This window comes from Astatotilapia calliptera, chromosome 2, assembly GCF_900246225.1.
Source record: "Astatotilapia calliptera chromosome 2, fAstCal1.2, whole genome shotgun sequence".
In the NCBI taxonomy this organism is placed as follows: Eukaryota; Metazoa; Chordata; class Actinopteri; order Cichliformes; family Cichlidae; genus Astatotilapia; species Astatotilapia calliptera.
The window spans coordinates 36,244,891-36,258,097 of NC_039303.1; the positions used below are offsets into that span (position 1 = coordinate 36,244,891).

Below are 13,207 nucleotides of genomic sequence, written 5' to 3' on the forward strand. Positions count from 1 at the left end.
ATGTATGCTTTATCAACCTTGACATCTTAAAATACTATTAAGACATGAAGACATCAACAGCTACATTACTATTCTTTACATGAAACATTATCATTTATCCACTTTTACAAGACACCAGTCCGTCTTTCTCACCTGAAATCTTTTGACTGCAACAGAAGCCTCTGATAGTGACCTCACCGCCAGTGGTGTGACTCTCAGGGCAAAGGTCATAGCATTGAAAACTGCAACCACAGTGAAAGCCTGAGGTGGGATGTGTAGAGATGGAGACAGTTATACTCAATAATTTATTTATATTCATGAAGTTTGACTTTAAAATGTGTATATGTGCTCGTCATGACCACAGACTCGGTGGGCATCTTAAAAGTTACATGATTTAAATAAATATGCAGTCAACATGCTGACTACGGATGGGTGACAAATTATAGGAAAACCACACCATAGTGCTTCAGTTTTGGACAACATTGATTAATGATTTAGCCAGTGGACCATCCGTGCCCCAATATGTCCCTTAGATTTTTTTTGTCTTGTTGCCATTTTGATGTGAAAATCAGAATCCTCTGGGCCGGGCTCAGTACTTTTCTACATACCACAAAGCATAATTGTCATTCATTGTCTTTATGATTTGTTTTTCCTATTTTCTTGTCACACACCGGTAGATTTTTATATATAAATACCTCAGCTGCGGTTAGGTCATAACCTAAGGCCATATGTAAGGAGAAAGTGCAGACGCTTGCGAGCACCATAATGACAGGAGACAATCCCACTGTTATGCTTTGGACGTTCCCGGCCCTCTCTAGTATGCTCCTCTCTTCTAACCGCACTTCTGTCGAGGAGATCAGAAAGACAGAGATGATAAATAACCAAGGACAGACACAAAGAATGCGAATGTGACGTAAGGGTCGAGTGAAAGTGTTGGCCAGCCAATCCACACCACAATCAGAGTCACTCACCAAAATAGCAAGCACACAAAAATAGATACAAGAGAGGACAAGAGACTCGCTCTTCAAAGGGGCTCCAAAAGCTGGTGATCCTTGAAAACTTTTCAAGTCCAATTCCTGAATCCTGACCCTCTCGTCTATGTTTGTATATCCCGTTTGCACGGGCTCGTTTAGTCACTTCATTGTCCTTATTCCCCATTGGGATGTGTGTGTTCTTGCATAAACTACAAAGGAGGAGTCATCGGCACAATTGCTGACTGTAAATTTGGAATGACATTGTAACTCTTAAGACTCATTCACCAATGAACGCCAATTAATTATTGTTATTATAGCAGGTAATCACAAGACAGCAATGAAAGTGAGACCCAGCTGGCTAATTTGGAGCAGATTAAATAGGGAAAATGATGCTTATCCATGACCTAGAGCAAGGACCTCATGAGAAAAGGCCATCGCTTAGTCATGAATAAGTAGAGCAGCCTTGACAGCCATTTAAGGTATCATAGGGCCCCAAACACTTTGCAAATTAATCTTGAAGTGCAGGGATTGAAAGTGCCTTTGAGTATAGACAATGGCACACTTAAACAGGGCAGGTTAATGGAAATGGATTAAGGGGCAGGGTTATCATGCCAGTTTGCTACGAGGACAAGCCTACTTTTAGGTGATAAACCGCTCATTTAGTGACTAATTTGCATGAGTAAAAGATGTTCAAGTGAAGTGGCACTTTATTCTCAAAAATGCTGACCTGCACAAAGTTCCCAGGTCTTCACCACATTCAAGAAATGAGCATTGGATATATTGCTGAGTCACATGACTGCCACTCACTGCGAATGTTTTTTGCAAAGGCATCTTCCCAACAATACATCTTGATGAACTTTATGCAGCCCAAGATCTCGTTCATCAGCCTCACGCGCTGGTCGCTGACTGCCACACACTTCTTGCGGAAATATGCCGTCAACCTCGATGCAAGCATCTGTCCAGACAGGAACGGGGGAAATGATGACAGGAGAAATAAGTGGCGGGGGAGGAAATGAAAGCAGACATAATCACATTAACTGTGCTGCAGGCCTGTCCCGGAGACCAGAGTGATAAACGCCTTCCCCATCAATAGCAGGGTCTCTAGCTGTCAGACTACAGCTCAGACTGAGTGTAATTTGAAAACAACAGTTAGAAAGTTGACAGGCGACTGATAGCCACAGAGTTATGATGCTTTTAAAAAGTGTCTGTTTGGCTCTCCAATAATCTAAATTAACTTAAAGACTTTAATGACGTTACGATTTCTGTCTTCAACTAAGAATGAATCAGCAATAATAAACTCTCTGCTGAGTAATCTTTGGTAAAACTTTTTGAAACTGCTATAATTACATTATCTTAAAGTGGACCTATTACGTCATTTTCTCTCATATCGATGAACTGTCATACTGATGGACGCTCATATTACACATCACCAAAATTTTAAATCAGGTCAATTTATGTACACGTAATCCACATGAGCCAAAAAGCTTCAGTCTGCCCTAAACGCTCCATTTCAATTTCTTCTGCTGCTGGATTTGTTTGTCAAAGAGAGCAGATATTCCTAATACGGTCATCTAAAGCACACCACTCTGTCTTTAAAAAAAAGTTGGCTTACAGGGAGGATGGGAGAAAAGGAGAAAAACAGCTTGCTTCAGACAGAGAAGGAATAGAGGTGCTGCAACGAGGCACAGCACAAGATAAATAAGCAGTTTTTTGAACTGTGACTCATGCAAGTCTAGCAGAGTCCAGGAATAAAAAATAAGGAGCCGGAAATCAGCATAAAAGGTCCACTTTAAAAAGAATGACAGACAGACAACCATGTTTTCCATTCTTTGCCTCTGGTTAGATGTTATAGTGAAAGTCGTACCATGACAGGGTAAATGATGATGAAAATGGATGACCCCATCAGAGCCGTGGGGCCCAGGAAGAATGCAGTGTAAGATAGACCCAGTATTCCCACAAGTGGCCCTCCAGCCAGAAGGCAGCCCACACACACTGCTTCATAGAGCCGCTGGCCATCACTGGAGCAGATGTTGATCAGCTAGGTAGAGAGAGACAGTGATTTACATAAAGTACTGCTTCAAAATTCCTCCAAATATTACTACAAAAACAGTTTTATGAACACAGTTATCCTTATTCCCACATTCACTTATGGACAATGATTCCTCTTAAGCTGAGTAATGACTAATCTTAGACAGCCTCCCCTCCCTCAGGCTATGGGATTTGTCGAAATCTAAGCAGGACTGGTGTAAGAGCAGAAATTAAATCCATCTCAATCATCTGCATGTGGTGCCCTGCAGCGAGGGATGATTTCTTTAATATGAAGAGGAGTTCCCTCCAGGGTTACAACACCTACCTCGCCCGGACTGATGTCTTTAGTGCTGCGCAGGCGGAGGATCTTGTGGAAGGCCAGGGTAAGAGTGGCCCCACGGAGGCGTGCTGCAGTGCGGTAATTGACGCCCCACATGAGTCCCAGAGACCAGGAGCGCATCAGTTCCATGAGGAAGAGCCCGGCTGCCAGAGACAGGCCATACCACACAGAGCTCTCTGAGCTCTGGGAATACTCCAGCAGAGATTTAACCAGGATAGCCTGCCCACATAGAGTGACAGGAAGGAAAGAGTGAGGAAAGAAGGAAAGCACAGAGAAAAAGTGGCAGTGGCAAAACAGAGAACAACAAGGACAGAGATAACGTAGGAGACACAGAATAAAAACAAGCAGAAACACAGGAAATATTTCATATATAACTTGATTAAAAGTGGACAAAATAAAATATGACAAAATGCATTTTTAAGCAATATTTTTGCTTGCCTGGATAAGTAAAATTAGTCAGTAGAAAGAATACATACAACATTGCTTTGTCATTAAATGCACTAAAGAGGAAAAAAATCACATAAGAATGTGCGACAAATGCGTCATTGTCTAAGAACTAAATCCAGTTAATGCTATTAGTTGTGGGTACAGGAATCACACAGTATGCACATAAGACATCAAAAGAAACAGCTTGGAGCAAAAGGAACAATGAAAGTCACTCAGACATGCCACAGACTTAGAACTTCAAACATCATTACTTTTCAGTTTTCTGATAAGGAATGTTTAGAAATATTCACACTTTGAGTTTGTTCTGCGACAATCATCTGAGAGCTGTTTTGGCAGGGAATCTAAAGCTACAAGTGTGCCACATAAAAAGCCCTGCGCATATCTGGACCAAAGTGTGACTGGGTACAAAACAGCTAATCTATGGTATTAATATGACTCTCAGTATCTAAGGCTTTGTAATCTCCCAGTATGTTTTCATTTCAATTTCCAGACCAGCATGAAACAGGATAAAGTGATTTTCTGAAAATACATGGACTTGAGGCTCCAAGCCAGCGACCATGCTGAAAGGCGTTTTAGCTGAATCAGCAAAAAAATATAAAAGGCAAAGAAGGATTTAGACTGTACTCACAGCCCCAACAAAGCCGGCCACCATTGTGAGAAGCAGGGAGAATACGGCCACCAGCGTACGGGTTTGGCAGAACCTCCAGAAGACTCTTGTCAGGGATGCCCCCTCTCGCCCGCTTCGTTTGAGCTCCTCGTGCCACAAATGTTCAAGCCTGGAACCAAAACCCAGGATCACAAATAGTGACAAACTATAGGAGTGCACAGTTCAGCCAAACATGAGTCCATTCTCACTAAACTAAATATATATAACTCTCTAATGGCTTCCCCTTTGTTCACGCATCAGTGCTATCCAATGTGGTGGTAAAGAGCCCAAAAGTTTCTTGGATATTTTTTTCTTTAATTGGATAAAATCAGCACTTCCCAAAATAGAGGATAAAAACAGTATAGAAGGCAATCAATGCAATCACAAAACCCCAAAGACAACTGAAGATAGCTAGGGTGATAATAGTATAAAGGTGACCTACAATATACAATCACGCTTCACATAATCGCACTGAGAAAGGTACCACCAAACATGTTAAAGATGTGCTAATGCACTTTTATTGCTGTATAATGCCATTTGAAGTGGGTAAATATCTTGTTGGCCAAATGCATCACGGCTAATGACTCTATAAAGCAGCAGTCGAGCAGCTGCAGAAAGTAATTAACGCCCTAACGACTTTATTAAAAACGTATCAGAGATAGACACAACATTATACCCGCTACACTCTTGCACGGCCTGGTAATTGCTACTTGAAGTCAAATGGTGCTAAATCTAAGGAATTGCAATTATTTGCACTCCAAATGCTGCAGAGACACAGTTTGATTCACAGAAAGTTAGACTAGTGTTCCTAAATCCAATCAAAGAACCAAGCGAGGAATAGCAAATTAAACTGGAAGAGATTTTTTTAAGCACCCCCCCATTACTGTCCAAAATGAATATACAACTGCGGTCAGAAGATTACAGATAATTTGGGAGTTTTAATGATTTTAATGAGTTTGAACTGTTCTTTTTCCACGGTGGAACGATTTTAAAGCATTACTTTAGAAAGCAAGAACTGGTTGCACAAGTATGAATTTATAATGGATTTAATCCACACGGGGACAAAAGTATACATACAGGCTAAAATGTGCACATACATAGCATTTGTGTGACAGGACTGGCCAATATTCAAAACAATGAGAAAGTCCAAGGAACTCAGTCAAGATCTATGAAGGGAAATTGTAGATTTACACGAGCGGGGGAGGTCTCTCTGAGCCATTTCTAAACAGCTGCCATCATATTTATATGCACGATGAGCACATGCAAACTTCTGATCGCACAAATCCAAAGTCATGTGTATTTAGAAATACCATATTAGATCTCATGTGCGTACATGTACCTACATATAAATGAAAAGGAGAACAGCGGGGCAACAGTGCGGGCTGTAAAGCAGGAATTATTTGCTTTCGAACAGGAGTGAAATGTCCCTGACAGCCATCGTTTCAGCATGCCAGATGGCACGCAAAGCTGATGTTGCAGGAGTGTGTTTGAACAGCACACAGCATTCAAGGTTCGCACCTCACTGAGCAACCAACAAGTGTCAACTCTCCCAGGGCGCCTTTCCAATTTCCCGTGCTGTGCTTTTGCATCTCCATTCTGTAAATGTTCTTGCTATGTAAACTGTGACAGACACCCACCCAGTGGCTTTGTGCTCTTTTGCTGCTTCCTGTGTCTGCTTCTTTTTAACATACACAAAGCAGCACAAAAACTCTCAGCCCTGAGCCACGATCTTTAAACAGAACAAGCATTACTGGCAACCTACGCAGTTGTCACCAGATACAAGAGTGAACTTCCTCAAATAGTCGCTCTCCTTTTTACTGCTGAGTCACAGCAGCAATGGAAAAAAACACTGGTTTTACTTTCCCTGAGTAGCACAAATAATAAGCTTAATGTAAAACATTTAAGTTCATTCATAGAATCAGAGCGTCTTTACGAGGCATTTCCCAAGCTGTAGCTTGGCCTTTTATCTCACGGTCTGCCCCAGCCCGGCTCCTGTCAGTGACAGCTAATGGATGAGACAGGGAGACACTGTGCATTGCAGGTACACACTTAATGCCATTATTGTCTAAGAGAGGCACAAATTCTCACGGTAATCTGTAATCCCAGCCTTTCTTAGCAACACTCCCCTGCCTTTATCCCATCACATCGTTCCTGTATTGTAAACAGACACAGGATGTTCATCAGTTAAGTCTCAAGGTATAGCTTAACTATGTGCTGCACAAACACACAAAACGGTACATAATTATGAATACTAAAACGACAGCATAACAGCTGTATCACTCCAAAAACCCTGACTAATAACACTGAATGAAACGTGAACTTGCATTTTCCGTTTTCGTCACAATTAATCTCACTAGGTTTAACAAAAGGGCTTTCTCGATATTTATTTTAAAAAGACAACCCTGTCCCACGAGACTGAAACAGGCTTGTACAGTTACATATCATATCAGTGGAATTCATCCTCAAACAGCAAGCTCCACAGGATACTCTGGACAAATAACACAATCTCAGCTCAGGGTTGCAGCACAAAGAGAATCTACTTGTACAAGTGACCGAAGCACATTTTAACCAAGAATGGATTAGCAACTCTCCTCCACAACTTCACTAGATGTTAATTAGCAATTTGAATATTTGAAAATTAGTAACTTCATTTTCACTCCTTCAGCTAAAGCATCAGAGCATATAATGAAGATGCCAGTCATGTGCAGTGAGCTGACTGCATGTTACTTAAAATGATGACACTGGCATTACTCAACACTTATAAAGAAACCAAGCAACAACTACAAGGGCTGAAAATGGAAGTCAACAGAGTTCCCCTCGAAAAAACTGTATAAATTAATGTTGTTACACCGAACCAAAAAAAAAAAGGGTAACTCTGTTATTCATTTCTTGTTGAGAGACAGGGCCGATGTTAGTGCCAAAAAGGGGCTGTTCAGGCTGCCTGCCAGGCTTCATTTGGGTTCATTTATGTCTGTGCCCTCTCGACTGTCCTTGTGGTACCGGTGCCTTTTGAAATCCATTTTACAGACCATCCAGTTAATCTATGCTATAGGTTAGGCTACTAAAACTGTAGTTTTGTGCATATGTATCAACCTATAATGCAGCCATTTGCAAATCTCATGAATCCATATTTTATTTGCAGCTGGTTGTAGGGAACATATCAACTACTTGAACTGAGAAAATGTGCCAATTCACAAAAAAGTATTAGCTTATTTTGAATTCGACGGCAGCAGCACGTCTCAAAAGAGTCGGGGAGGGGTCAACAAAAGGTTAGAAGAGTAAGTGGCGCTAAAAAGAGAAGGCTCAATAACACGACTGGTTATACAAAGAGCATCTTAGAGAGGCCGTTTCATAAAAGCAAAGACAGGCAAAGTTTCACAGTCTGCAAAAAATAAAAAATATCACATCTACAACTTGTGGAACAATATCAGAATAACATGAATAAGTGTTAATAAGTCGTATTTATGTTAACATAAATAAATGTTAACATAAATAACAAAAAAAGATAAACGGGTTAGGTTTTGTTGGAAGAATTTGACAAGATTTTTTATTTCACCCTCTCAGAAATCTCAGGCTTAAGAGGGCTAACCTCCCTGTCAACTACTATCAGCTATCTCTAAAGTACTACCGTGTCTTTTCATCATCTTGTTATTAAAGACTATTGAAGGGGGATAAAAGACACTTTAATTGAAAAATTCCTCTAACGAGCAAGTCTATATATTTTGGGTATACACCTCTAGACTAGATAAAAGAGATAATAAGAACTTAATGAAACTACTGGTGGCTGGTAGAAAGACTAGGAAGGAGAGCCCAACATCTAATATATGAATGGAAATCACAATGTTCATTGATAAACTGGACAAGCATTTCTCAGTTATACATCTGAACAATTTGTTTTACACTGGGAAATATTGGTCAGCTCTGTGACGCCCTGTAGACCTGGTATTGTTTTTGAACATCTATAACTAAATTGTACTGACCAGTCGAAACCTTCCTGCTTGGTCAAAGTTGTTTCTCTTGTTTCTTTTTTCCTTTGTATATATGTTGCATATGTAGTCTTGGATGTTAATAATAATACAAAGAAGAAGAAAAGATGAAGAAAAAGAAAATGGCAGATCCATTTAACAGGAGTTTGTTCTTCAGTAGTTTCCAACACTCTGTCTGTGACCCTCATTCTCACTCTCTTTGTTAATGACAACATAAATCTTGAATAAGGCTATAATTTTGTGCAATGACGCTGCAAATTTTAGTAAATGCTGTTTCATAAAGGAGTGAACAGCACATTTGATGCTGGGTAAATACAGCCAGCTAGATATACTAGCCTGTATTTACCGCAGTGCTATGCTACACAGATGACTGATTTAAAATAATTCCCAGATTGTTGACTGTAAAGAAAGAAAGTAGAAGAAACAGTTTGGCTCATCAAAACTCAATATTAATATGTTATACAACATGCAGTGTCTGTGTAAACAGCATATTATAGTTTTGCTTTGTGATTTCACTCAAAAGTCCCTTTTTTTTAAAGAGGGGACAGTTCCCATATATTAAATTTCTCTGTTATAAAGAAAACGTAAAAATCTAACACCGTCAAATAACTCCCACCTCACCTTTTTATTTCATGCCTCACCAGGTTCCAGTATTGTTTCAACAATAAATAGACTCTTCCTAACACCGCAGGTCCCTTTCATCAGGCAAACCTCAGCTTTGGCACAATTACCTCACCTTTGGCAGTTGACTGCAGAGGCTTCGTGGCAAGACAGTCCCCACACATCATCTATAGACAAGCTGGACGCCTTGTAGGCTTTCACTGCCAGCGGCGAGAGCCAGTGCAGAGTCATAAATGAGAAGAGGCCAGCATTATCGACTGGATGCTGGTGCCTGGAATAGAGTGGAAGACGTGGAAATAGGTGAGATGTATAAAAGCACAGGTACACACACAGAGGCGCTATGCTGGGGGAACAGACAGACATAGGTTTTCTGAGAAATAATCGGCGCCTTTGACTCGCCAGAGTCAATGAAAGGTGAATCATGCCGGCTGTGTTTGGATAGTAATTTACACGCTCTTCACAGAAATCTAAGAGTGCAGCGAAAAGAAAAAGAAGTTGTGTGTGTGTGTGGGGGGGGGGGTTATCAGTGGGTATATGCTCAGACATGGCACTGTGCTGCTGGAAGATATGTTGCAAGCCCTTATCATGGCCTCAGGCTACACCCGAATAGTCAGCACATTAGGGAGGGGCCAAACAGAGCAAATGTGTACTCCAGAGTCTGTGTGTATCTTCACACTTCAACATACAACAACATCTTCACACTGTAGGAGCTTAAAACCGTCTCTGCCTTTATGTTCTCATTCATCTCTCTCGCTACCAGAGTCATCAAATACAATTAAAGTCGATTTTGTTTACTTGTGCCTTATCCTGAAGGGCTTTAAAAGCTGAAGGCTTTTCCTGTAGCGTCCTGGCCTCTTTGGCCCCCTCTCCAATGAAGCCTCTGCTTCCTCTTCCTCCAGTTCTGGCAGCGGTTGCAGAGAGGGCAGTGACAGACCCTCTACACACTCGGCTGCTTCCAGTGCACCAGGGAACATGTTGGGCCCTCTGAGGAGAAAAGAGCATTGTGAAAGCCATTGTACAAATATTTCTATTTATTTACACCAAGTTGTTACACAGTAACTGATCAATAGTACAAAACCCCCAAACATTGTTATATAATATCTCCAGACACAGTAATTCATTTTTGTGCACTGTAGTACACATTTAATTTTGGCTTGCATCACTCACACTCTACATGCCACTCTGCTGAGTCCTGATGTTTCTTAGAGGACAACAGTAGCTTTAAAATGATGTCACATGTAAGCATGATATCTACATTTAAAATATGTTTTTAAACTCAGATTATGATTAATTTTCAAAAACAAACATCTAGTAAGTAATTTGAGGGGGTTTTCAGACCTAAGCTTATTTAGTTTCACAGAGGAAATGACTCATTTATTAATGTGTACTCTGGTGCTCGTCAGGACTTTGTACTTAAATTTATTTCACTTTTTTCTAGTAGACAACTCTTTGACAGAGGCAGAAAGAATTCTTAACACAATCATTGAGGGAGATTCAGACATAGATCTTTCAGAAGATGAGAGTCATATGAGCCAAATAGGAGAGGGTGAAAACCCAGGAGGAGCCAGACAAACATTATCAAGATGCAGTGGCGGATGTAATGGAGAACGACACAGGGTCAGCTGGAATCTGCCGTCATCCTATCTGGTCCAACACCAGCATGTAGGAGAATCAGGAATTTTTGATTTTGAGTGAAAAAAGTACGGGTAACGTGCAGAAATGTCTTCCAGTAAATTGATTTAACTTATAAAGATGGTGTAAATGTGTTGTAAGTGAACTATATCGGATATTGGAGTATCTAAATTTTATTTTGCTAAATAATTTTCCATTATCTTCGGTTTATGACTTTGTTGGAAGAATGCAGAATTGGATATGATGGTACCCTAATGACACTTAATGACTGGAGCCCACAGCAGTATTTCCAGCAGTAAAACTAATTCAGGACTTGTCCTTGTTGACCAACCAGCGTATGGTACAGGATTCAGGGTGTCGTTTAAACACAACACCAGAAGAAACCAATAGCTTTTTAGGAATCTCAGTGTACCATGCCAATGTACTGGGCTGCCAAAATAAGAGTCGCAGTTATGGCTGATTCCATGACATGTGGTCATTTCTACAAGATCAGGTCTTCGCTGAAAGTAGTCGATGAGCTGCCAGAAAATGAGAAAAAAAAGGATCTCCTGGGGAAAGTCAGACCACTTCTAAAGAGAGTCCTTCAAGGTTGCCTCAATCTGCCCAGGCCAACAAAGGTCTGTATGATGAACAGGGACAAATATATGAACAAGACCTGAATAATACCAGTGATGAAGAGTTCTCTCTAGAAATCAAGAAAAGGACTGAATTTTGTTAGTTTCACATTCGTGATCAATGAACTCTCCTTGTGCACTGTAGTGCACATGTTGTAACATTTTAATAAAATTAGTTAAAAACAAAATTGTTTTTGCAATGTGTTTTTTACCAACCCAACACTTGATTTATATGGAAAAAATCAAAATACCTTTTTTCCATATAAATCTCAGGAGGATATAACATATGTTAATGTTTGAGGATTTTGTTAGCAGTTTTGCTTGATTATAGCATTATCAAAACCTCTGGAGTTTCCTTATGGCTTATAACATATGGTGAGTGTTTTGCTGAATCGTCCCCTGAGACACAGATAGGCTCGAGAATCACCTTGCTCATAGGTCACAGCCCCTCTCTGGTGTACAACTAAAGTGCTTATCTATTTAAAGACAACCTGCCAGCAGCCCCAGGAGCTCGGGAACAGACATCTGAGCTGTCGGTGTGTCCACACACCGTCACTGATCCCTTGTATGGCAAACCTCCATGACAAGGTCAGCTTGACCTGTGTCAAGAGACTCACCAGAGACCGTGGTAGATAGTGAGATTCAATACAGTGCATACCGAAGGTGCATAACAGAGTTGCATAACAAAAAGTAACAACATGTTGTAACTCCTAATGTAAAAGTATGATGTGAACCTAACTCTGAGTTCAGGAAAAACAGAAAAAAAAAGTCCTCCATGCCCCAGTCATGTGAAGTTTGTCATATGGCTGTGAAGTTTCAAAGCTCTCTTTAGGGGAAAGGCTGCACGCTTTTAGTTTAAAATATAAACCTTTGCAGCCTGCATTCAAAGAGCTCCTGGAGCAAAACAAAGAAGGTTCAGACTAAATATGCTGGATAGTTGTTTAACTTGTTAGTCAGGTTTCAGCTGGGACAACAAAATCATAAACATGCATGAGAGAAGTCATTTTGCAGCTTTCATTTTACCAAAACATAAACACATAAAGTTCACATATCAACTAAAAAGTAGCAAAGGCACAAAGAAAAGTAGAAATTAGAGGCAGAGAAGTTAATAACTGGAGTTACGGTAAACATAATGTCTGATATTAGGATAGACACACTTACACGCTTTGCCCTTAAATTCCTTGATGACTTTATCAAAAATCAATACTTTTAAAACGCAGCCTCCCTCTAAACAGGCATTTAATTATAGAGATCCCGCAGAAGATCATATGTTCCTGTTACTGGTGTGGAAACAGAGGGATTAATTTATGTTTTCACTGTGACACTTACTTTTAAGTCCTCCTTGGTCAGGTCAGTACAGATCTCAGATGTTGTGCCTATAAGCAAGAACCAGAGAAGAAGAAGATTCTAACGACCATGGTATCTCTTCTCTAACTTTTGTCATTTCATTAAAGTCTAAACTCCGCACAGACACATCTTCCTCATCTGCGGAGCTGCGCTCGGATGAATACACGTTTAGGAAACATGGGAAACTTTAGCGCCTCACGTGTATGAAATGCGTGCTGCTTTCTCCCGGCATTAACTGAAGCTACCTCCTTTTGCCGTCACACGGAGCCCCGAGGGGAGAGGAATTCCCGATAACGCTCTTATGTCACACGGTCTCCACCAACCGCTGACAGAGCTTAGCGGTCACCCTAGTAACGGGGATAACAACGAGGAAGTGCACACAGCAGGGAGGGGCGGGTCCACAGAGGATATTTTTAAACAGGCGGAAGAATGCTGCATTTTAATTGGTTGCTAGGTTGTTAGGCATTGGGAGGGCCGCTCTGCTGTGATTGGTTATATTTGGCTCGCCCGGTTCTCGTTACCGCTCAAAGTGCACCATACATACTGTCCGTCCCTTCATCGGAAGGCTTTCTTTGCACAATCATCAAAATGTA

The 13,207-nt window shown here is 40.8% G+C and overlaps 1 protein-coding gene across 1 annotated transcript in view; it reads right to left on the minus strand.

The window, feature by feature from the left end:
• Positions 1–12,975, minus strand: part of LOC113008737 (multidrug resistance-associated protein 5) — a 33,497-nt gene extending 20,522 nt beyond the window's left edge. Inside the window, exons 1-10 of the mRNA XM_026146407.1 lie at positions 12,814–12,975; positions 12,597–12,643; positions 9,817–10,005; positions 9,137–9,292; positions 4,397–4,544; positions 3,307–3,540; positions 2,818–2,991; positions 1,761–1,908; positions 675–823; positions 133–240 (exon numbers count right to left, since the gene is read on the minus strand). Of these exons, the coding sequence (XP_026002192.1) occupies positions 133–240; positions 675–823; positions 1,761–1,908; positions 2,818–2,991; positions 3,307–3,540; positions 4,397–4,544; positions 9,137–9,292; positions 9,817–9,995 (1,296 nt within the window). The 5' untranslated portion in view covers positions 9,996–10,005; positions 12,597–12,643; positions 12,814–12,975. The remainder of the gene's footprint in view (positions 1–132; positions 241–674; positions 824–1,760; positions 1,909–2,817; positions 2,992–3,306; positions 3,541–4,396; positions 4,545–9,136; positions 9,293–9,816; positions 10,006–12,596; positions 12,644–12,813) is intronic.
• Between the last annotated feature and the right edge of the window lie 232 nt (positions 12,976–13,207).